The sequence below is a fragment of the Zonotrichia albicollis genome, chromosome 4 (genome assembly GCF_047830755.1).
Source record: "Zonotrichia albicollis isolate bZonAlb1 chromosome 4, bZonAlb1.hap1, whole genome shotgun sequence".
NCBI classification, from domain to species: Eukaryota; Metazoa; Chordata; class Aves; order Passeriformes; family Passerellidae; genus Zonotrichia; species Zonotrichia albicollis.
Window position 1 is genome coordinate 39,246,243 of NC_133822.1, and position 26,493 is coordinate 39,272,735.

At 38.4% G+C, this 26,493-nt stretch overlaps 1 protein-coding gene across 7 annotated transcripts in view; it reads right to left on the minus strand.

The window, feature by feature from the left end:
- Window positions 1-14,220, minus strand: part of CFAP54 (cilia and flagella associated protein 54) — a 107,201-nt gene extending 92,981 nt beyond the window's left edge. For 2 of the 7 annotated variants that reach the window (XM_074539581.1, XM_074539580.1), the window contains exons 1-5: window positions 13,822-14,207; window positions 8,541-8,646; window positions 4,901-5,047; window positions 2,791-2,966; window positions 683-737 (exon numbers count right to left, since the gene is read on the minus strand). In XM_074539581.1, coding sequence (XP_074395682.1) covers window positions 683-737; window positions 2,791-2,966; window positions 4,901-5,047; window positions 8,541-8,646; window positions 13,822-14,183 — 846 coding nt within the window. In that variant the 5' untranslated portion in view covers window positions 14,184-14,207. Of the gene's footprint in view, window positions 1-682; window positions 738-2,790; window positions 2,967-4,900; window positions 5,048-8,540; window positions 8,647-13,496; window positions 13,800-13,821 lie in introns of those variants that run through there. The other 5 variants (XR_012580040.1, XM_074539583.1, XM_074539584.1 and 2 more) reach the window with 5 other exon arrangements.
- Between the last annotated feature and the right edge of the window lie 12,273 nt (window positions 14,221-26,493).

Below are 26,493 nucleotides of genomic sequence, written 5' to 3' on the forward strand. Positions count from 1 at the left end.
TCTTTTAGTCTGAATTTCAAAAATCAGAAATACCCACCATCAATTCCTCTGTTTCCTGTAGCAGAAACCTGACTATGCTAAAGCAGATGCTAAATCACTTCTGTTTTTAATAGATAGATGCTCAAAGACAAAACATCTTTCTTGCTCATTGAAAGATTAATAAAACAACACATAAGAAAATCTTTTGTATTAAGGCCAATTCAAATTCTGCTCAAGTTTTAGGAGAAAAGAGTAAAGCTAAGACAAAAACTACATTGAGGAAAAAAAAAAAGGTGTGGGGGAAAGGTTATTTTTATCAACTATTCACAGCTAAAACCCTAGCCACCAGGTGTCAGCACACTTCCACATTTTAAGAAGCAAAAGACCAATTCTTGAACATATACAGATGTCCAAAACAAAGCACTTGGAATCCTGACACAGCCTAACAAATGGCATCTCAATGTCCAGCAGGACATTACGCTGGGCCCTACTGCACAGCTGAGGAAGGAGCAGACTCAGGAAGGCATGAGAGCTCAGAAATCAACCACTTTGAAACACAGACATCTTATTTCCTTGTGACAAAAGTACTGTTATTGGCAATGCCAGTGAAATTGAAAAGTCAAGGTACATTGTTATGCAAAACACAGGTGAGTTTTCTAAACTTCTGCAAATTTTAAAACGCTTTCTATTTATTTTGCTGTACCTTAGCAGAATGACCCATCACCATCAAATGTCTGCATATGGTGTAAATATGGATAGTACCTGCAAAAATAAATTCAAATAAACAAACAGGTTAAGTTCTATAATTCCACATGAAATCTGTTATGCTAAGCAACTCAATCTTTTTCTTATTATCTGGGTTGCTACTTCCAGAGAAGAACAATTTAGTGATTTTTCATTAAATGAATGAAAAACTAATGATTTTTCTGTACTTATAATTTAGAGAAGGTGAAATAATTCAATTCTTCTGCAACATTAGTTTCAAAAATACCTAAACAGTGAAGCAGTGTAATCATGAGAGTTCATGAGAATGAAATCTTAAAAATTTACCTAAACCATTTTTTATTCAGTAACTGCTAGAGAGACAAATCTTATTTTCATCTCCAAATGCCAAGCTCTTTAAAACAAAATACTACCTCTCCTCACAGACCTCACCTTACATGACTCTTTTCGTCCATCTGTCCTGGCAGACACCACCAATATTACATTAAGTATGGCAAGTGACATGAAGAAAATTGAAAGCAAGTAGAGTTTCCAAGAGCATCAAAATGACTTAAAAATAAAAACCTGTCAAAAATGTACTTGACTCAAGCAACATCATAAAATTTTCAAAAATCAGTCTTAGAAGTATAAAAGACACTGGAGTTCTGGGAGACAAAAAAAAAGCCTATTCTTCTGTTTGTATGAATGTTCAGAAAGGGACACCTGTGGCAGCAGGAGGCATCACAGTGTCAACTGTCATAGCTAGAAGGGTGTTATTATCTCAATAAGCTCAAATGGAGCAAGTATTAGGAAGATTTCTTCTATCAGTCAAATGTGTAATGAGGCTCAAAAATCTATTATCTGAAATTGCAGAAAAATGCTCAGGAACTAGGGAAAATGTGAGTTAGTGTCTCCTTCTAATTAGAGCAGATTATTGGCTAGGATTGGTACAGAGACCTGTACCACACATAGGCACTGGGATGTAAGAACGGCAGGGGAGTATATTTTAATATTAATTCTTCTCCCATAGAAACATGCAATCAAAACACACACCTCAAAAGTAGGGACTGAGGGCAACAGCAGTTCCAGTAAAACAAAAGGATAAAAATTTTGACCAATCACAGCTCAGAGAAAGTGCATTTTTCAAAATGAAATTAAGAACATATTATCTTCACAATTTATATTGCAACAATTGACCATAGTAGGTCAGTTGGTCAGAGCACAGTGTTAACAATGCCAAGGTTGTGAGTTCAATCCCTGTATGGGTCAGTCACTCAAGAGCTGGACTTGATGATCCTCATATAGCCCTTCTAATTCAGAAAATGCTGTGATTCTGTGAAATTCATACTGGTCTGTTTTTTTTTTACTAAATACCATTGCCTTTCAAAGCAAAAATAGACGTTGTTGTTCCTGAAATTAAAATCTTGATAAATCATTCTCTGCACATCTAGTTTGCAGAAGTTTCATTATTTTCTCAATTTTTCCCTAATACAAGCATTTACAAGCAGCAGCCTGAAGTCTTATACATACATCAAAATCCTTAAGTGCCATATGGTATTTTAGAATGGTTTTATTATCAACTCTTCCTTTCAAAGTACTTTCAAAAATACAAAGATGTAATGTCAGACAATAATTTTCTACTCTTAGATCTGCAATCCCCTTTTCAAAAAAAAAAAAAAAAAAAAAAACCAATAACAAACAAGCAGAAAAACCTCCAAACCAAAACCAACAAAAAACAACCAGAAACCAAAAGAAAAAAGACAAAATGAACCCATCAAAACATTTTATTGATAGAGAAATCTTGAGCATTTTTTGCTAAACAGGATGTACTCCAAAAATGTCCTTACTTTTGATTTTATTTGTACTCTTAAGCACAGTAATGATGGAAAAGTTGATGCTTTTCCACCTGAAAATGTACACTGTGGAAATCTTAATTTTAAAATCCCTTAAATCAGAAAAACAAAAAATTGCCCAAAAAAACCCTACTGTGATTGAAGACTAACTAGAGATTTATTCATGACCCTTCAGTTGACCTTAAAGAGTATAAAGACTATAAAATTTTCCCTTCACAGCTTTGCTTAGCAAAGAAATGTAAATGGAAAGCCTGAGGTACCATTGTAGATAAGCCAACACAAATCCTCCTGAGGTAGAGCCACTTGCATAGTGAGTCGTAATGAGGTCAAGACATTGAGACAAGTCTGCAGGGACTCTCCATGCCAAAGATTTCTGTCTCTGCTGCAAACCACATGATAAATGCAAACATTTCTTGCTTGCAAAACATGGAACTAAAACACAAAGAAATATATAAAAAGTTAATTAATATAAGCATATGTTGGTTCACATCAGCAAAGTATAACAAAATTATGAGTAAGAAAAGATTAGGCATAACAGCAAAAAAAATCAGCATGACATTGAACTGAGCATTAGAATATGGAGAAAATGCTAAAGCTTCAGGGTTGCTGTACCATGAATCTGAGTCAGTTTCCACTGTGTCACAGGATGAAAATGCACCTAGTGCACTAGGAGTGCTGAAAGGGATGTAGGGAGAATGAGGCATCAAACTGCTATTCAAAGAATCAGGCTTTGACACTGGGCTTCTCTGTAGATGTCTTTCATAAACTAAGGCAAGTTTTAACTTTTCTACACCTCTCCATCTATATCACCACTATTTTATTTCTCACTCTCATCTGTTACTTTTCCACAGATGGATTTTTCCTTCTCTTCCTTGTAATACCTAAAATAATGTGACCTCACTGGTGCCTGGACTCCAGCATCAGCTGAACAAACAACGTGAAAAAATGGGCTAAGTGGGACATGACCAGTCAGTATCTATAATTCTCTCAAAAGCCTTCTAACCTGGTAACATTTGAAATTATATTATTTTTTTGCAGTTGATTCACTGAAGATAATGAATCATTTGACACATTATCATTTTCCACTTCCAATTGTAGGGATAACTGCCAAACTAAATTTCATATCTGAAAATTTAAGGATATCTCAGTCTGCAAAGGCTATGTTACAGAACAGGCATTTTAGTACAGAGTTGCCATAACATTTGCCAGTAGGACTGGTTCAAAGTCTAGGCAGACATACAGAAAACAGAGGAGAGTATCTCTGGAACTTTAAAATTATTTACAAAACATTTTTAAAATTTTATTAACATAGTCTTTGATCATATTCTTTCTAGGAAGCTGAACCACACTTTAAAAAGAAAAATAATAATACAAAGTATCTCTTCTATCATGACATCTGCTTCTAGCTTTTAAGCAAACTGTCTGCTTTCTTCTCTTCACTAAACACCTATCTACACTCTAACTCTGACTCGAGGACATTAATTTGATTAGCTCAATACACAGGAGCTGCCAACCATTTCTGTTCATTGCTCTTGATCACAGAGTAACTTGTATTACTTGACTCGAAATACCCACCATGTACAAAAGCAGAGCTTCTCAGCAAAGAACTGCTTAATGTAAAATATAACATGTTTTTAGCATTCCTCCTATATTCACTGAAACACTCTTCCACAAATAACAAAAGGTATACTGCAAGTCCCAACCTTAACAATTAACACAAAAGGATTCCATCACATTCTTAAGGTCACTCAGCTTCCTAGAGCTTAAAGCACTTGGAAAATTATTCAGCATTCTGCCCTTTTTGTTCACAGTGAGCATATAAGCTATAAAAACATAACACTGCTCTTCTAACTGCCATGACCTTTTATTACAAGTCGTATTTTGCACACTCATGGTACAAAATACAGGAGAATTTTTTAATTGTCTTGCATCCTGCCTGGTTCTTAGATCATACAATACAGAAATTTCCAAAATTGCAGAATATTTATCAAATTTTGCCCACATCCTGATTCAGACAGTGGATAACAGCAACTACTTCAGAGCAAAAACTGCCATAAGCAGTTACAGAACACCACATTCATTCAGAGAAAGCTGCTGTTTTAACACTAAGTTGATGATGGTTGGCTTTTGCCACTTATGGTGGCATTAGCCACTTATATCCTCTTAGAAATCTACACCAAATCCAGATGTTTGTATCATACATACAATCATTAAATCTCAATGCAATTTATATCAACAAACAATTAAAGATTAGTTAATGTTAATATATAATTAATATGAAGTACATTTGTGGAAGATAAAATGGGCTCCTTACTTTGAATCTGTGAATGTCTTTGACTAGAAAAATTTTAAAAACCACAACCTACCATAACTGCTGCATTTTTGTCTCTGACACCATTTGGAAAAAAGGCAGATTTAAAGCGCTGCACATCATCCATGACATCGTCAAGGTTTACAGAAACAAACTGCTGAAGGTATCTTTCATAACACTGTTGAAGTGCCAGCTTATATTCCTGAAAAAAAAAATATTTTTTGTAGTTTGTGTAATGCATTTCTATTTCTATAGAACATGTGGGGTTTTTATTATCTTTCTGAAAAAAGTATCAATGTGAAAGAGCAACAGGAAGTAAAGCACTACAGTTTCATACAAATATCCAGCATGTAGTGTGAACACTCAACACATGAAAGGTTGAAATACTTAAAAGAATGGCTTGTGCTTTGCAAGTTTTGGTGAGTTTTGTTTATTCTAATCATAAATACGACATATCAGAGAACAATTATAAAGCAGGGTCCTGGGCTAATGTAATAAACTTAAAGAGTTGCTGGAAATACTACAGTTTTACAACAGTAATGACAATGATACTACACTTCAGGGAAAAAGCATTTCATAATGTAGAACTTTATAAGCAATATGTAGATACAATCACTTTTCTCTTCCTTGTTTCCATGTTGTCTAAGCCTTTTTTTTCTTTAAATAAAACAGAAAGAGTAAGATGAATTTTAAAAGATTGAAACAAGTGAAAACTGGAATTTACACATGGCCAAGAAATTAGCATAATTAGACCAGAAATTGGCACTGGGTCTTTAACAACTGTTAGCAAAGAGGATGTTAAGCTTTATGTCTCATTCCAAACAGAGCTCCCCAGCAGCATGTCGAACCACTCTAAAATCATGCTGACTCTATGGTTCAGCACTGACTCAGATCTGGAAGTGACACTCACTGAATCATCACCACCACTTCCTTCAGCAAGATTACATTTAGGTTTCTCTACAAATTTCACTAAGTCCAGCGTTCACACTAAATAAATTATTGAGGAAAAAGCAACTAACTGGTGGTAAAAATGATCCTTTAATATTTAATCACACAAAATTCTTATTTCTTTGCATACCCTTCTTTTTTCAATATAAATTCCTTCCACCACAGTAACACCTTAAATTTTTAATCATGTGAGGAGTCTAACTCACATGGCCCTACTGTCCTATTTGCTGTGTGAAAGCAGCAGCCATTCATAGAAACTGACTTTCCAGGGACTGCTATGGGCAGTCAGTCACTTGTGTAATCTAATACGCGCATTCGGGCTGTGATAACACTTAGAATCCAAAGCCATGGATCAGAATGCCATTAAGATAGTTATTGACACAAAACAAAAAGATAAATTCTCCCTTAACTAGTTTAAAATACGTGTGTATGACCAAAGATAACAGGCAGATACAGGCAGAATGGGAGGCAGGGAAAAAACGAGTCAGTACTGATCACATGATGACTACTAGACTAAGTAATTTCCAGATCTGTGACTTAATGAATTTAGGTGTGTCCTAAAAAACACATAGCAGATGTATTATAGGAAGGAATCTAAAGGCATTAGAAAAATACAGCAGGAGGACAGAAAGCTAAGTGGGTGCCTACCTGCTGACTATTCATATGCAATAATTATTTTCTAAGGACTACACATCATTAAGTATTATAACATGTGCAGGTTAAAATTTAAAATATTCAACACCAGCTTTCAACTAGGAGTCAAGAGGGGTGCTTATGGAATAGGCTTTACCCCACCTATCAAAGACCTTGGTTTTACACCACATTCATCCTTTCTGTAATGTATTTGAAATTTGCAACATCCATCCCCTGTTGTTTCTATTTATTTCTTTTCAGGGAAAAAAATCGAATGAAAACTAGGTTTTCATTCTAAAATTACATTAAAGAAATGCACTTAAAAGTGTGAGTTCCAAAAATAGCTGAAAGTATTAACTGGCCAGCAAAACAACTCCTTCAACAACATCGGTAACTTCACTCTAGAAAATTTCACATTACACTAGAAGATTGAAGTTGCAAACAGAAGTCTTTACGCACAAACATAGATTATTTTGAGGCAATCTATGGTTAGGTCATTAAGCACCTTGAATAGAAGGACCAAACTATATTGGAGTGCTGCTTTGGGAAGGCGATGCAGAGTACAGAGAGCAGCATTTCATACTTTTGAAATAACCTTACTGAGTACTCTGTGAGAGTAACAGTTCCCAAGCACTAAAAGCTTCATGTAACGTTTCAAGCAATTCCTAGGGCCCAAAACCTATGAGAACCTCAGGAATATACAAACATGAAGAAAACATGAACAGGATTATCTAGGCAATGCTATTAACAATGGCTGCTGTTCAAGCTTCCTTAAGAATTTCTTTATGTCTAAACCTACACCATGACCCTGCACCTTCAATTGTAATGGCTTCGCACTTATGGACTTTTCTGTACTCCTTCTTCTGCCTCCTAGTGAGTGCTGCTGAAACTCAGCTTCAGCTGTCTGTCTCTTACTCAGGAGCAGGCCACTTTTGTGGAATTCGTCAAAGCACATGCAATGAAGGATATAGAAGACTTCTTAACATCTGCATGATACTTCTGCCTTTGCCGTGGCCTGTGGAAAAGCTCACCAGGGAGCCTCAAATAAATACTCTCCATTAACAGCACAAAGAGCATCTCTCCTTGCTGCATTCCATGAGCAAAGGACATAGGAGTGAAAGAACAGTTTCACTGGATATGTGCCTCAAAAAGATGGCCCCTCAAACCACCTTGATACATTTCCAGTTATGCCCTCTTCTTTTTTATTTATTTTCTTTTATTCCCATTATGTTAAAAAATTAAGTAGAAGCTACAGAACTGGCTTTCTAACTATACATCTCTGAGCTGCTTCTGAGTGTTGTTTAGTAACTACCCTTGAAAGCCCCAGATTTTATGGCGTGACCTTCTGACACAAATACCACTGAGCTTGTAAATGGCTCACCCTTGGACTTTTTCCACAGGAAACACAAAGGACAAATAGTATATAAAAATATATTTGCCTTATTGAGTCATATCAACACTTACCAGCCTGGCATCCCATCTCCAACAATAATCAGTAACATATGACTCAGTAAAAGCATAAATAGAGGTATCATACAGTAAAACCTCTCAAATACTCTGTCTCAAACAATCTAGCTCCTGAATCCCTTTTAGTTGTGATCTACCCTTTTTGAGGAGACCAGAAATACACACGTAATTCAAGATGCAGCATCACTGATACATATAGTTGTACAATGTGTAGTTGCACTCTGGTTCTTGTTCTCTGTTCCTCTCCTGACAATTCTTTTATTCACATTTGGTTAACTGAACATTGAGTTGAGTCAGTGGAACTGCTCTGTCATTGTCAATTTGTACTTTAACAGCATTAAAGGTACAGTCAGATATTGTACGCTACCATGCTGAAACATCAAACAAAAAAAAGAAAGATTTTCGGGCATTTGAAAAGGCAATGGGTGCATAGAAAATACAGATATAGAAAATATATTAAAAATCAGGGCAGTTTTACAATTAAAAGCAAGAAATACAAACAACCAACTGTCACTAGAATAATTTTGTAAAAGTTTTTGCTACTTTCTAAATAGCTTTCAGTAAAATATGATTAAAAATTAAAGCAGAATAGAAAGATAATGAAACAAAGGCTATGATTTAACCTTTTCTGATTTCATATTACTTACTTTGATCTGAGCAAGGGTATCACCAACTTTCACAAGTCTTTCATTGTAATACCACTCTGGTAGTCGTGGCTTGTATTTGATCCAAATGTCAAACAAAGTATTTGCTCTAAAAAAAAAAATAGATATAGGAGAAATTAAACTGGCAGGATTAAACTGGCAGGAAACCTGTCATAACAAGTAAACAAATCCAGAAAGCTTCAAATTTTGAAAACTCCTTTCTTCCAAATCTATTTGAACTTCTACATATTTCAAAACAAGTAAGCATTAAAACCAAATTTAACAGACAGACAAGGACATTTCTGGGTTTCATTTCTGTTTCATTTTTATCATGAATTTTAAATAGGATGAATTTTCTCCTATGCAAATTCTCACTAAAATGTCCCAGTAATAATCCCATTGTGTTTTTCAAGCACAGTCGCAAGCAGAAAATCTGTCCCACCTTTCAGCTAGTATTTGAGAAGTTCTCTTGGAAGAAACAATTTGATATCTTAGACTCAATGAATTACGGTTCACAGCAATTATTGGACTGGAAACTACAAATGTTATGAGCAGGAAAAAAAAAATTCCAACAATGTATGCTCAGGTAGCTGCAACCTTGCAAACTGGTAGCCATGGAATAAACCATAAAGCTACAGAATATATAGAGCTATGGTGTATAGAGCTCATGCTACACAGAGCTACACCATGAGTCATGAAAGAAGAAATGTTCAGGAATTTTCAATTGTAAGGAGTAGGTTTCAGACAGAACCAAATGACACACTTTCTAAAACAGAGAGGATTTTATGGCAATAATTGTGATGCTCTTCTGTTGCCTCCATCTATTATTCTAGCCACAGTTGTCATCAAGGATGTCTTTGTGCAACAAATTGCCTATTTTGCTGAAGCAGCAAGCCTCTCACAAACGGTGATTTTAAGTAGTTTGCCTCTGCTACAGAGACACTGACTACATCATGCCAGTACGTCAGTCCCTACCAGCCATGGTCTCGGCCTTGTGCCCTCATGTGTACAACCTCCCCACACTATGCTTCTTTAAGAAAGCTACATTCTAGCTGGAAAACAATAACTGATCAAAGACTGCAGAGAAGCACTGGGATTTTTTCACAAAAGTATCCCCTTAGCAAATCACTACCAGTATTGAAGGTGTTCACGGTGTCAGGCATCTCTTACATTTATTCTCTTTACAAATTACTTGTATAGAAATGTCAGCAGAGTGCCTTGTGACACTACTACAGCCAAATTATGTACAGATAGCAATTTACGAGGAAAGAAAATACCTGAAGAAATATAAATGAACATATAAAGAAATGACCATCTGAAAAATATCATTCTAGCTGAATTATCATGCATAAAGCATATGCTTACTGTGTGAGGTGGTAGGAACTTTTCAACTTCTCTCAAGACTGGGATGGTAGATTAGAACACAAGACACTTTCTTAAACTGTTCTCTGATGTTCAAGCACTTGGAAGGCATTCTCACAGTCTCTTACATAACTCTTCAGCTTATAAGAACACACCCAATTAAAAAAAAAAGCACAAAAAAATAATATTTTTTCCACACAGAAAGCTGTGAGCCACCTTCACATTTCAAGGTGAAACAGATGGCTTTATGAGAAATCTGCCAAAATTATCTTTACAATTAAGAAATGCAACAATCATAATCCTTTTTTTTTTTCTAAAAGTATCATCTCAGCACAATTCTCAGTTCTTGAAAGTAGGCAGCAAGGAAATAAGTAGGGCATCCTAGAGTTGTATCCTAAAGGAAAAATGCAGTAACAGCACAAACTAGGCCAAAAGCAACAATCAGAATAAAATGTTCTAAGGACAAATTTTTTAAGGAAACCATAGCTCAGTGAAACGAAGGATACTTTCCAAATGGATGGGAATGAGTCCCTCCTGGTCCATCTGTAACAATTAACAGCCTGGGTGGGTACTGAATTCTTATACTGAGAAAAATATTCCACACCAGTTAGTATCTGCAAAGAGGCTCCAAAGCAAAGGAATCTGTCAGGCAGCTGAGCAAAGCTCCCTTGGACTATGTAAGGAAGAATTTAGGAAAATTTCAGAGACAAACATTTGATGGATATTAGGGGGAGAAGGGAAAGAGGGAGAAAAGAGGGAAAAGAGCTATCAAGAATGACCCTGGATGGAGCTCTTGAAAGCTGACTAGTACGTTTCTTTCAGACTGATCAGCTCAAAGTCCCCAGCAATGGTCATCTTCATTAACATCAATGTTCATGTTAACACATGAGATTCTCAGATATAATAAACAAGTAATAAATCTGTAGAAAACTAGTTTAGCAAACTACTGACGAACCTGACCAGACTTTCAACTAGAGTGGGAAGTTTAAGGTAAATTGATTCTGCTACAATGCCATGACTAACTACAAGTGAGTTCATGACGCAGGAATGTTTCTTTGACACAGACTAAGGAGGAGTGAGACACTTCCCAAACAGCTCCTCAGCCTTTCCTTTAAACAGCCTGTAGGACACCAGAGTAACAAGTTAAGTAAGTGAATTCTTAAAAAAAGCTAGTGGACTGTTGAAGCTCAGAAATGAAATTTCTTTATTTCCATCCATAGTAGAAAAAATTCCCTAAGGTCAACCCATAATGGTGTGCACAGGATAAGACCCATGTGACTAAAATCTTTACTAAAAGTATAAAGAATTCTCTGATACTGATCAAAAGCCATCTTATTAAATAAGGGTGGCTAAGCCACACATGAGATAAAATCAATAGTTCAAGGTAAAGCTTTGATGGACCTGCCGCCAAGGGAAATGGAGCAAAACAAGTTCTTGTTTAGCTGAGGAAAAATTACTTTTGATTGCTATTTCTGACTGAAAAGATTTTTGATAGCAGGGAAGTCCTCAGTAATTTTTTCCTACATTAGAACATTTAAGTGTCTAAATCATGGCCTTTTTGTTGACCTAGAAACACCAAAGTTTGAAAGACTTGAAGGAATGAAGCAGATAATTTTATTTTTCTAAATTGAACATACTTGCCACATGGTAGCTGGTTTTCTTATTGCTCAAAAAACAAGAACACTTTGATCTCAATCCATGCCACAAGATAGTTTGAAAAATGGCATAGCAAGAAGTCTTTAGAGCATTTAGGAAAGCATCTGTAATAGTCATTACCTTCAGAAATTCTTAGGACCAGCCCGACTACAGCTGGTTCTGCAAGCAGCACATGCTCCAATTTTGCACTATCAAACAATGAAGCAGTAGGGAGAAGAATCCTGAAATTTCACCATCACAAATGAATAAAGTCTTGACTTTGCTGACTGCCTGAACATATGCTAATAATCAGTCTTCTACCTCTGTACTGTCCCTATACAAATGAAGAATGCCTGAGGATGCACAGCTAACTGGGAGCTTCATGATGCTCAATATTGCCCTGGAATTTTGGTAGGGCTCATTACCACCAGGGACTTCTGAGATCAAGGCCTTGATACAGTCAGTTCTCATCTCCATGACGAACACTGCAGATTTCTTCAGATGTGAAAGTGCTCCCATGCCAACTAAGGTATGCATGGTCATGGGTCACATCCACAAAACACCAGTTTGAATAAGACAAAACTTACTCAGGTTTGAGAGGTAAAGCAAAAAAAGGCTGGAGACAATGTTAACAAAAACTGGTAACTTAGCACTATATTGCAAACAGCTGCATGGCCACCTCCCGACCAGAAAATACGAAGAACACATAGAAGAACCACTGTTGGCAATTTTGGTAGTGTCTGAAGCAGCCAAATAGTGTTACTTCTTCTAAGTGGACTTGGAGAGAATAGCTTTCACTATAATAATACCTATCAGCTAAAGCTGAAATAAAAAGTTCTGAAACTACAAAAAGGCTTCAAAATAGCGAGCCATTGAAATCAGCTGCTGAAACAATATAAAAAGCCAACATACTGAGATTCAAAACACTAAAGGCAAAATCCTGGAGACTAATACCTGCATGATCCACCTAGACCTGGACCCAATGATGAATGTGCCCACAAATGAATTAGGAAGCCAGATAGCTTAGAATAGCAAAGATCTCCAGCTCAGACAAAGGCCAGGCTGCAGAATCTGAGTGCCTTCTGAAAATGTATACACCTACTTCAGAATAGGGTAATTTCTGGGCTATTTCAAGGAAACTACTGAGTGAAATATGCAAGGGTAGAAGCTGCACATAAGTGATAAGGTAACCACCCTGTAACCTAACTCCTATGTGTTTTTGAAGGAACTTTTGATTCCCTCGGAAACTTGTGGGGTTTATGTTAAAGACCTGTAAACTTAGAACAGAGTAGGATTCAGGTAACAACAACAGAAAATCAACTATTTACCTTAAAATAAATAGTTGAGCTCTTGTATCACAATGTGCCTAAATGCAGCAGGAAGAGCTACATGAGAAATGCACAGTCTATAAAAGACATATGCATGCACTATGAATCATACACTGATTCCAGTTGCTCTGTCTTAATTGCATTACAAAATCTCGACTTATGCATATCCACAGATAAGCATGTATGGGAGCAAACAAATATGCACTATTATACTTGCCATATGCTCTGCCTGCATCTATGTGTATAAAAATATACCAACGTCGACAGAGACATATGCACAAAAAGAGCTGTGCGCTGTTATCCTCGCGTAGCCCTGCTTTTGAAGGCACGTACGTGCCCACAAGAGCTCACCCTCGCAAGCAGCCGCACACGCTGGTGGGCTGCCAGTCCCTGCAGCACTGTCAGGGGATTTTCCCACCAGGAAGCTCAGGCGGCTCTGACAGAACCAACAGTGGTGCTGCCAACTTCCACAGCCCCTTGCGCTTCTTCCCTAAAGCACTGACTAGTAGGAAGCACTAAAAACAAAAAACGGCGCTCAGATTTCTAAGGGGTTTTCATTACAATGAAAAATAAATAAATAAATAAATAAATAAATAAATAAATAAATAAAAGGAAACGGATTGCTTTGGCATACCGCTGGGGAAGTTTGTTTGGCGAGCAAACTCCTGGCTATCCCCCAGTGCAGCGGGCGCGGGATGCCCAGCGCAGCCCGTGGCGTGAGGGGGGAGCCGGGCAGGGCCGGGCGTGGCGCCCCCGTGCTGCCCGGCGGGCCGGGAAGGGCGGCCCGGGAGCGGCGGGGCGGCGGCGCGGAGAGCCCGCGGGGCGGCTGAAGGAACTGAGCGAAGGAGGAGGGGTGCGGCCGAGAAAGGGAGCTGAGGCAGGGCCAGAGGGAACGGCGGGAGGCTCCCGGAGCGGGCAGCGACGCGGGGATCGGGGTGGGGGCGGCGGCGCAGCCCTACCCGTGGCGGTGCAGGTCGTGCTGCGGCGGCTTGGCCTCCCCCGCGCCTCGCAGCCGCCGCAGGGAGCTCAGGACGCGCCGCAGCTCGGCCTCGAAGCTGTCCACCACCGGGTTGCCCCGCGCCACGGGCCCGAAGAAAGCGGCGTGCGGGGCCTGCGGCCCGGCGGGCTGCGCCATGCTCGGCACGGCACGGCACAGCCCGGCCCGGCACGGCACAGCCCGGCCCGGCACGGCCCGGACGCGTCGCTGTCTCCGGGCAACGGCCGCGGGCAGCGGCCCCGAGGGGCCGCCCTGGGCAAGGCGGGAGGTACCGTAGGGGGCGGCTTTTCCACAGCCCCTTCCACCAAGGATGGCACTTAGCATGTTGTGTCGCTGTGCCTGCTGCACGGCTACGCATAAATATGTGCTTATCCTCTAAATGGTTACGTCTATCCAAATAAACAAATAAATAAAAAAACAAACAAACTAGGAAACTACCAGCCTGTATTTATGTCTTAGGCTGTGCTTATAGCAACCTGTGTGTTTTGAAGTTCTTTACAGACGCTGTGGTAAAGAGATTTGGGAGGGATGTGAGGGAAACTGATTTTTTTGCCATGTTCATCATCACGATGAGCATAAGGGGCAGCTGAAGTGAAAACATGAAAGTGAGAGAAATATGGTAAGTGAGCAGAGTGTCCTGGCAACCAGGGCCTTTGGAGGCATTTTCTCAACAGTGAATCAAGGAAAAGGATCAATAGAGATGGGTAAAGCGAAGAAACACTTGAAAAGTGCATTCATAGATGACAGCAAAATAACTATCCTCCCAGCAGCTGGAGACACACAGCATCAGCCGACTGAATTACTGGAATCAGAAAACACTGCATTAGCAAGGTCAAAGAATTGACATGGGAATCATCTAAATACTATTCATCCTTGGAAAATTGCGAAGATGCAAAAATATGATTAATTTATGACTAAAGTGTCTGACTCATTTTACACATTGATTTAGTATTGTTACCTGCTCAGAGTTGTGTGCATCCATTAGCCAACAGGTATTGTGAGATTACGATTATGGGAAGATCTAGTGACAATGGCTATGCATTTAGGTGAGAGCAAATTTAAACAAAGTACAAGAGGGAGTGGGTTCCCCACGTATCTGTGAAGGAGGTAGAAAATGAAGTCTGCAATGATAAAACATGGCAAAAAGATTTTGATGCAGAGATTTAGAAATCACTGTGTTCAGAGACAAATTTTACAGAACAAATGAAATACGAGAACTTGGCTTGGAGAGCAACAACCACCACATTTAAAGATTTTGCCTGTGCTTTGCCATGCTAACCAAAGAACTCCCTGTAATGGATACCAGATGACTAATAAAACACTGGTCTCTTGGGAAAAGTGGCCTGTGCCACTGTAAGTATTGCTAGTGGCATTCATTTCAAGTCCCTATGAAGTTCTGAGCTAGTTTGCCTCACTAGATGGTGCTGCATCCCAAAGGGCTGATATTCACATGCATGGAATGTAGAGAGAGCTGTTCTCAAACCTGCAGTGCCTAGAACCTTCAAGGGGAACTTGAGAGACTGGAAGCAGGATTGCTGAGTAAAACTTTACATAGCTCTAATATTTGGGTAGCAGATGGTGGAGTGAATATAATATTTGCAATCTGGATTAGCTTTTCAGCCATAGAAACAAACTGAGTCACAGAAAACAATAAGGGAAAGGGAGGATAGCCATTCCCCAGAGGGCAGGATTGCAGAGCTATGTAAAGAGAAAGCTGTAACCACTGGGAGGTTAACCAGGGCGTAGTTGGTCAGCCAGCTCATGAAGATTGTTTAGTCTAAAATTCCTGGGTCAGAGTTCAACAGGATCAAAGTATGCATTCCGTGCTAGGTGGAGGTTTAATGTATGGAGGGCAGTTCTGACCCTCTCAGCACCCAGGGTGGACCTGTAGTAGTGTAGCAAGAAACTACACTACCACAAACACTATTGCGTCTATGTTATTTCAATTTTGGATGCTTACAATATTGATTCCTATTATACTGTTCTGCCCCAGTACTGTTCTGGGGCAGACTGGAGTTTAAACTTCAGATAGTCTCCATGTAATATTTAGTGTGTTGGACACTTAATTGGGTCCAAAAGTCAAAAAGGCTTATAGATAAATTATTAGGACTTTTTAACTCCAGAAGGAGTGTGGATTTTTCAGAAGCATTCAGCTCATATAACCTGATCTTTACAGAGAAAAGCTTGGTGTATACAAAACAGTGTGAGGAATGGCTACTGAGTGGTGATAGGATAATTTCCTGAAAAGATAGAGCATACTTGTATGACTTGGAAAGTTTATAGCAATTTTTTTAAATACATTACATTAGGGTCCCTGCAGTCTAAAAATATGTAACCTGTTGATTGGAAAGCTAATGATTTATTCATCATTGGTCAGTGAACATTTAGATAGTAATTTGAACTGTAGTAACATTAGGGAGGATTGATTATGGAACATTGAATTGGACAGGATCCCAAGAATTGGAACTTAGGTAAATCCCCTGACCCAAATAGAGAGGGTATAGCAACCTGTGCTTTAGTACTACCAGGTCAGATAGAAGGAAGCTGCCTCAGAAATAGAAGCACCCACAAAGAGTTAACTTAGTAAAAACCCATATAGGAAGTGTCTGCTCTCATAGCTATGGGGCCAAGAGTAAGCTTGAGCTGTAAAGAAGGAAAACCTTGCTGCTAACTCATCAAGCTGCCTGCTTACTTCTCATGTGTCAGTTCCACTTGTGTGAACAGCAGTGGTTACTAAGAGCAAACAAAGGGGGGAAACACTGCATGATCACAGCAGAGTTGGGCAGGAAGAGTGTTCAGTGATATCTGGGTACAGGGGCTGAGGTAACGTCTGCTGAGCCCTATCTAGTACATCAATCAAAGTTTGTTTCCTATGGATAATTCTGAGATGCACATTCAGATCCCTTTCTAGGCTGCTTGTAGCAAATATACACCTGAATTATGGTGCCTATAGACTTTGCTCTTGGATATTCATAGAAAAGAGGCAGTCATGGATGCTGTATTACCAGACTTCTGCAGGGTAACTTGACAGTCCCCAGAGGTTTGAAAGAGCTACATTTATGTCATCTCTTCCTTGATGCTTTCAGGAAAAATAGTCTGAGCCTAAATGATTCTGTGCCATCACTTAGTCTCTCAGGCTGATAGGCTAATGAAGACATGAGAATTTTAAATAATGCTTAACACACTTATGTACTACATATTCAGAACTGGGATCTGCATTTACTGTACTTGCAATATGCCTGCCTAATCCTAAGAGCCAGTGGGAATCTGCTTTGGCTAGGGTATTCCCCTTTGAGTAGGAGTGAATTGTTGGATTCAAAAAATAGAAGAGATTCTAGAGAAAGAAGCAATAGCAGGTACATAGTGATTCTTACGGAGAAATTTACTTTGTAAGTTAGTCAAGCAAAACAAGGTCAAGGAAACACAATGTTTTATATGACAGTACAGCATTTGTTATTCACATGCTATAGGGGAATCAAAGTAATGCCTTTAAGTTACCTGATAAAGTCCATAAAAAGCCATCATACAGCTGGAAGAAGTGAACTAAGCTGCTGAATGCCAGGAACACTGGCACTTTATAGATATGAGGAAGTTTTCTGATAGCAGGGGGGAAAAATAAGAACTTGTGCTGAGCTTACAGAGGCAAAACACATGCTGGAATTAATGTACCTTCCAAATATCTAACTGTACAGGAAGCAGAGTGGTGCAGCAGACCTGCAAGCTTCTTGCTATCACCTCCTGTGGCACTTGTCTATACCTACAGCTAATGAGACACACGAGAATCCTGGACCTTTATGGGCAGCTATGAGAGATTATAGTCAGCATTTCCTTCCCACCTCCTTGCTTCTGGGCTGTTTTTGGTAAAGCTGCTTGTGGCTTGCTGAAAGTGTCTTTAGACTCAGATGCCTTACTTCAATCTGTGTTTCCATTCAATCAAAATTCGTGGATTCTTACCCTTATCTAAGGGCTACCTTCCCATACGAAAGTTATTAAGGAGATGAGAGGTACACTGTCCTGTTTTGACAGCATTTGTATTTTTTTGCGATACCATCAAGAAATATGTCCTAAACTAGGAAGCTACATGCCAGTAGCTTCCATATGTAGCTTTTAAAATAAAGCAGCAGTTCAAGTCCTTTACTGAGACAGTGACATATATTTGTAAAATATTTCAGTGCTCTTCCTGTCAGTGAGCAGTATACAAAATTTGTCAGACAATGGCAAGGTCTCTGAACTCTGGGACATAGATTAAAAATAGCTGAGGCATGTGTGTCTTTTGACACACATTGATGCAATTGATGATCTTTTAATATATAATGAAAGCAGATCTGGGACAGTTCTGATGCAAGTGAATGCTAAGAGAAGGAAAATGCTACATTTTTACTTGAAAATGGTTCTTGGCTTCCTTTCTGATCTAGTTCGTCAGTGTTGTACCAGGAAGGGAGAAGAGTGATCAACACAAGAAAGAACTGCAGAGACTGAGAACTATGCCAGTGCCAGGTTCTTACAGAGCTGCGTTCAGGCTTGGGGTGACAGTTGTCTCTGTGTTTTCATTGTATTATATGAAAGGCTTCAGTGCCAAACTCTAAAGATGACGTGAGAGCTTTCAAGATTACAGTATATTAAAGTGGATTTTTTCTTTTAAAATCTAAGTGTAAATGCTGACAAAAAGGTTTTCCAAGTTTCCTTTTATCATTAGGAAAATTTTCTTAGGCATATAAATTAATCTCAGTTGACCTGCAGAAAATGGGAGAAATCTGGGAGAAGTGATCGTGTTCAGCTGATTTTTCTCCCCACTGCAAAGAAAGTGTAGGAGTGTGTAATATTTGTGTGAACAATCTGCAAGATTTGACTCACCCACTCAAGTTGTATCGTTATGCATTGAGTGGGTTAAGCAGTCTTTGGGGAGGAAGGTACAGTACAGGTTTTATATAGCTGCTTGAGTTTGTAAGAGGACTGAGATCTTCATTATGGACTTAAGTGCCAAAGGTAGCAGTTGGAAATATGAAAGTTCGTGAGCGACTTTTCAAAAATGGAAATATTGCTTCAAGGAGAGAGCTTGCCTACAGTTCATGTTATTCTCTTAAATTTTTATAAAATATACTTCATTCTAGCTTACAAGTAAATTCTACTCAAGTAGACATCAACTGATGATGAGATTATTTTGCAAAGGCTTCTAGGAACCTGCAAATATTTCATCTGAGAATGTACTATTTTCAGTTCAGTAGACAGACTATGGAGGAAAGTTCATGTCACACTTGAAGATCTCATCTCAAATCTCAGGAAGCCGTAGGGATTCTTCTTCTGAAGAAGCTACACCTAAGGCTAGTTTATAGCAACTGTAAAGATATCTTGCAAAAAAAGCCCTGTAAATCCTTTCCAATAATGAAAAAGTGAATGTATGCACAAGATTTTTAGTGATGTGCAAGGAAACTGCATCTTAGAAACACTCTAAAAATGTGGAACACTTACATGTGGGTATAAAAAGCTAGAGAGAGTCCTTAGCAAAAAACAACATCCAATTTATTGAGCAGAGATGGCCGAGGTAGTTTTTTGCCATGAAATGTGAAGTAGCAGAGATGGAGTGTGTAAATTATTTCTATTTTAGCTACATTCAGCTTAAGCTGATTGCTAGGTAGGCATCTAGTAGTTAGATTTGATTTTGGAATAAAAGTGGTGGCATGTTTTGTTTAAAATATATTTTCTTCATTTCATAAATATCCTCAGCCAAACATTAAATAAGAAAAAGTATAGCCTATTCCAAGAAATAAATTAGTTCTGAAGATCTTCCCAAATTCTCCTGAAGCCAAGTATGACAATGCATTTTTATTCCTATTCTCCTGACGCACATTTGCTGTTTATAATTCTGAGCTGCTGCAAATGCTGTAGATAGAAATGATCCTGGGGAAATTACACTATTGTTTGTATATATAACTCCTGAGTAGCCAAATGCATCCTTATCATGACTCTTTCTCTGTTGTGCATTTGGTCTGGGAGTACTCACAGGATCAAAATAGCCTCTTCTAGGAATAAACTATTGGCAACAAAAGGACACCTAAAATAAGCTGGTGATGCCCTTCAATATTTTTAGATAAATGCATTTCTGTTCAGGCCTTTTCTTTCTGCATTACAGTATGAATTTTGAAACTTTTTGACACCATTGCTTCCATTTTCCATTCTTACTAGTTTCGCACTTGCTTGCAAGAATATTTCACTCCAAGGTCAAAGTATCTGCTGATTGAGGTTTTCTCAAGCAGCTGACAGAAATTGTTTTGGACAATAGCCTGACCTTGGACTAGGAGATTTAGCAAACTGGAGGTCAGCAGGACAAAATGACACAATGTGGAAGAGTAGTTGTTTTTTTTATTAAGCATTGCTTATTCAAGGAAGTAGAAAAAAAATCTGTTTTTACACAGTTATTTGGATTATTTGGATTTTTCATATTTTTCAATACTTTAAAAAATATTCTATGTAATTATATTTTCTAGTTATTTTTTAATTATATAAACCATTCTGAGCTTTTTATATGTATTATTTCTAATAATGATATATGTAATTATGTAATTGCAAACTTTTATCTTAATACTTTAGAATTTTAGAAAATTAGGAACAAGTCATTGTTTTGCATATTACATACATGTGAAAAGAAAAATTAAACTGTAATATTTACCCTTTTCTCCCTCAGAATTTCAAATTAATAAAAATGAACAATTGTTTTTTCTCTACATGATAACATCTCAGGAAAATCAGAAATTGCTATTAGCAGTTTACCATGTTTAATTGATGCAATAACAAAATGTGGTTAGATCTTGGCCTCACAAATGTAGGTGAAACCTTGGTAGCAAGTTTTGAAAATTTTACTAAAATGCTTTCAGGTGGACATATGGCTCTTCTCTGTTAGATATGGATACATTAAAATAGTTGATTTTTTACTCAGTGGATCCACTTCATATACTCTGGCATATTTATTAAATTCAGAGACAAAACCATGGTATTTACCTTTGTAGAATCAAAGTAAGTGGGTAGATTGTATTCTTCTGTATTGTTAGCAGTAGATTTGCTTCATAAATTATCCTTAAAGAAGAAAACTTTGTTATGCTGACCTATATAATTCCATTATAAAGCTGACAGAATGGTTCCTTGAAGAAGGCAGACAGAATTTCTCTAAAGTAAAGCATTTTACATCCATCTGGGTTAGCTCAAAAAATAACATAGATTTTTAATTTTGACATCAGAAACATAATCACTAGGTTTAAAACATGAACAGAAATATTCCATGATAATTTGGAGGTGCATTTACATTAGTAGTTTGGTTGTGATCAAGAGCAGACTTTTGTAGTATCCCCAGCTCTGCACTTGCTGTATGTTACAGAATGATCTTGAGCGCATGGGCTGGACTCGCTCTGAATGAATCTAAGCTGAAGTGTGCACTCCATGAGCACACCTGACATCCTCCATCTGATACCAGACATTCAGTCTCCAGGAACAGACTAGCAAAACCCCCGAATTGTGCATTATGTGAATATCTGGTCTCCAAGACTAGCTGTTTCACAGTACAGATCTGCTCTGATTACAATGTGTTTCTTTTAGCCATAGACTACTTTGCTAATTGGGAAAAATATTTCTTTTGAAGCAGGATGAAAACCAATTATGCCATTTCTGGAGAGTTGTTTTTTAAAATATCTATACTTGAAGACAGCCTAAGACACCACTGCTATCTCCATTTTGCAAACATAGGAGAGGGAAATGCTTACAAATTTTAAGCCACAAGTTAAACATTTTTTACTTGTTGCAGAACTACATCTTCTGTTTGTCTTCAAGAGGTGAAGATTTTTAGTGTCTCCTCAGTACCATTAACATAGAGGACAAAACTGCAGTGATACAAATACCTAACAAAACATGCCAGTGCATTGTGTATGGTATCATATCAGTTTCCAGGTTAAAGTTTACAAATAGGGCCTATGCCCTATTTTGTTCATCTCATGATTTCAGTTAAGAAAAAAGGATGACTTCATTAAGCTCTGTTACAAGAAGTGTTCTCCAGCTCTAGAATAACAACATCATTTTCTTTATATCTTTGGTTTATTTCTTTAAAATTATAAAGTTAATGGATCATGTACTTTCCTAGGAGCCTCCATGTTTCCTAGGCTACCTTCCATAGGCCATGTAGATGGAAATGCTGTGTCTGTGCAGCTCGGCTGGTAGGCAGCAGATCAGTCACTGACTGTAGGACTCAGTGTGATGACTCTGCTCACATTGTTTCATTACAATCATTTTCAGAGGCTGAGAGAATAGAGAGCCTGCCCTTAGCATGCAGCAGATATGCATGGTCCCTGCAGAAAACCCATAATAATTTCCTTAAAATGCATACTAAGATGCATGTCTGAGAGTAATGTTTATCCTACTGTAATAGTGTTCCTCCTGTTTGTCCAGCTGTCCCAGCAATACCCACCTAGCCCTTTTCAGCATTTATATGATCTGTAGTTTGTAGGAGTCTGATCATTCAGGGACAGTGAAAATTGGTGTGTTTTCAGAAAGCATAAGAAGAAAAGGAAATGAGTTGATCAGAGCCATAATGCCAAATTCCCATTTCAGTGAGAGGTCAGATGACTCTGTTGCCTGTTCTGACCTGACACCAGATGCAGCATCTGAGCCAGCTCTAATCAGGCTTAGCCACTTGGCACAGCACTGATCAGTGTGGAAATACCAAAACAATGTAACTACAGCAGAAGGATGTACCAGAACAGTCTGTCTCCAGACTCAGTATCTGGGACCACGCTGTGCATTTCTGATCAGGTGCTGCTTTGCATAGTGTGGGTGCACATTTAATAGCCAGTATTCACAGTACCACAGGTGCACAGAGTGAAGGATCTGAGAATGTACAGGCATGAAGATGACAGGCGAGGAGAGACTATTGTTAATGGGATGCAGAAACTGTGATTTGCCTTGGAAAATTCAAGGGCTGTAAGATGTGGTATTTGGCATATAGGGAGAAGGAAGCATAGTAGATGATTGTACAACTTCTGTTTTAGTTGTACAGGATGGAAAAGAGCATGTGGCTGGTATTCTCTTTTCAAGGCAGAGGAGAAGGGAGCCCAGACAGAATACAGATATTCACAGAAAGCACTGGACAAGAAGGCAAAGACAGAAGAAAGGAGTGAAGGGACACGAGAGGAAAGGGAAATGGTCTGCAGCATCCTAAGTGCCTGTGATGTTTAAGAGTAGAGTCCTCCCAAGGCCAGTCTTCCCTTAAGAGGAAAAAAAATCATGCCTTTAAGACTGGTGGAAGTAGGTCTCTCAAGTACATCACCAGAGGTTGCTCAGGATAGTGAAGTCTGGACAGAAAATGAAAACACATGAAAAATAAAAAATAATACTGTCTTCAGAATCCTTCCTAAAAGAGATACTTTCACTTTTTGCATTTGTTGTGGTCAGGGGTTTTGGGCCAAGAAAAGGATAAAGTTAGCTGTGGCAACTTTAGTCCCTAGCCTCTGTTTCTCAGACCTAAAGTTGAATAAACTTACCTTTGATAACAGCAACACTGACTAGTATGTAGCTCCAGCTCCATGCCTGATAGTGATGCTGACTGCTTTCAGACATTAAAAGGGAAGTTCCAGGCTCATTTTCTAGAGAAAAAAGTCTTAATTTTCAAGGTAGTTTTTTTGTGTTTTGGTGGGGAGGGGGAGCTGGGAAGGGGCTGGTTGATTGGTTTGGGGATTTTTTTTCCTTATTTTGGAAAAGATTTTGCACTGTTTAAAAATAAAAATTAAGACTTCTAGCAGAGGCAAGTGTGGTGGCTAACCTTACTGCTCCTACAGTTGCCATTATCTGAGCTGTTCTTTGGAGCAGTAACTGAAATAGAAGGCAGAGAGTGGGAGTGCTGAATGGGAAGGTGAAGGGCCCTGGCAGATCTCTGCAGTGCAGGTGGAGCTCCCTCAAGCCTCTGACTTACATTTTCTGAGTCAGAAAATTAAGGGTTGATGGTGGCAATTATGTACACTGGGTACAACAGAGATCTGAGATAAAGAGATAATGGTCCTGCTTATAATAAGAGAAAGGCAGCAGCTGAGAGCAATAGAAGAAGAAAGCAAGAAGAAGGGAAAAACATTAAGTGGGAGTAGGTCAAGACATATATTTTAGCAATGGTGCTGGAATTTCAGGTCTTTAACCTCCTTCGACAGGTGATACTTCCTCCCTGGGACTCTGTAGCTGTTAATGTGGAAGCGAGACATTAAAAAGGAGAGAGACAGTCTGGCGCTTAGACCCTGAGAAGTTTGCAGACAGGGAGCTGTGGGAACCTTCCTCAAGGAAAAGCGTTTTGCCCTGAGGCTACAAGTGCTGGAACATATTTTCAGGGTTGTTCCTGAGCAAAGGGACCTGGGAGGTTCAAACCAAAGTGATCTTCTCTCCATAAGTGAGCTGTAAGAGGTCGCAGTGTGTTTTGGAAGGCTTGAAGATGTTGCTGTTTGTAAGTGTCACAGGATGACTTTTCAGGTTCATCCTGTTGGAGTCTGGATGATTTGATAACACCTACACTACACTTCTCTTACAGCCCAGGGATGTCTCTGTACTTTATTAACTTTCTCAGTAACACGTTTGTTACCCAGCTTTGGCCTGGTGACTGCATTTTGTGTTAATTTTTTTTTTAATTCTTTTATTTTACTTTTCTATTTTTTTTTTTTAAATTTACCATCTAATGTGAGGTGATTACTGCATTTTCGTAACTGAAATTGCTATAGCATTTTGGAAGTAAACTTTTTAAAAAAAGTTGATATCAGTAGTTAGGCTGAATCTAATTCCCTTTAAAGGGCCAGTTACCCAATGACAGGTCACCTGTGGAGTTAAAGAATACCAACAGTAGCCTGAAGCTATTCAACACTGTAGTATTCAGTGAGTAGATAAATTTATTACACTTCAATACTAATAGTTCCTTAGGCATCATTATTATAAAAATTTACTGCTTGTGGTTTTTTCTGTTCTATGAAGTCCTGTAGCACCTCTATTATAATAATTTGGTACATCTCTATCATTTACTTTGACTGTTATTTTCAAGTGGAAATACCTCAAAAGTTGATACAGTTAGATTATTGAATAATGCAAACCACAAGAGGTATTCACAGAGAGGGAAAACAAAATACAAGATAATGGCTAGTTCAACCTTCATTAATACAAAATGTAACAATTATGGTAAGGTTTCCAAGTTCCTTAAATGTCCTGTGTTGCCCAAGGACTATTTTTTTCAACCCTAGAGCTGTGCGGCCCCTGCATTTAATGTGCACAATAACTTTTCAGAGGAAAGGAGATTTTGGCATTTACAGGTGCATATGCATTAGGTAAAACAATCCCCAGTAAGTGGTGAGTAAAGTTCTCCAGATAATTTCTACCTCAGTAAGACCTGCAGAACTTAGAAATGCACTGATTTCTGAATGCCCTTGTAAAAGTCACTGTGATGTCAGAAACATTTTTATTTTATCTCAGCTCAATTTACCCTGTTCAGCACCTCAGGCATCTTTTCTTTAGCAGCTATTTGACATCCACACTATCATTAGTGCACACTATCAGGATGTTCCAATGCAAAGCACTAAAAAGCATCGCGGCAAATGATTGTATCACTGCAGAAGACATTATCACTATCATTTTAAAAACTATTCACAGTACCTGCCACGAGTATGTCTTAACAGAATAAACTGATGCAAAACAAATACCTTGATTTTACTTCGCTAGTTTTTGAGAAACAGGAAATACAAAAGGAAATTAGAACATCCAGCACTCTTGGTAATAATTATCATAGGCATTTGAAAAACAGGCACACAGAAAAGGATATGTGCAGAGTCAGACTGCAGTGACCTCCCACACTGCCAAGTTCTTTAGAATTACTGAAATTATAAACAAAGTAAAAGCTCTTCTTTCCCAAACAGCCGCCTCGATGTCACTTGTTTCCACATTCCGGCTTCTGTCGCTGCAGCCCACACTTTCTCTGTTGCTAAGTGCTTTAGGCTTCTGCAATATGTTCCAGCAGCTCCCTGTTTCTCTCATATCTCCAAATGTGCTATCATCAGAGAGCAGAATGTCTAGGTTTATCTGACATGGCAAGAAAAAAAAATATTAAACTGTACAAATTACAGATTCTTAAAGAACACTAAAATTTTCCATATGAAAAAATATCTCCAGAATCTTGCATGTAATTTCATAAGATTTTGTTAGAACATGTTTTCAATTCACAGTAGGATATGTGAGGCATGAGGGCACATTATGGCTCCTGGGAGCAGCTGTAACTAAATCTTGACTGTAAGTGACAATAGCAGCACAGAGCACCGGGTACTTGCAGACGTTTACATCAGTGCTGCCACTGAGCTGTGCAAATAAAGAAGCTCATAAATAAATGGATATCATAGGGAAAGGGGGGGGGGGAAAGACAATACAAGAGTTAAGAATTTATATAATTTTGTAATTATAATTTTGTAATTATATTGATAAATGTAGACTGTTACATCTTTCATCATTCTGGCTAAACACTGGTTTCTTCTACCCTTACAGCAGGCACATAGTAGTTTCCACTCAGGAGAGAATGACATTGTCACTGTTATTCACCCAGCTATGTCTGCCTTTTTTTGTTTTGGTGAGTAGGCATCTTACG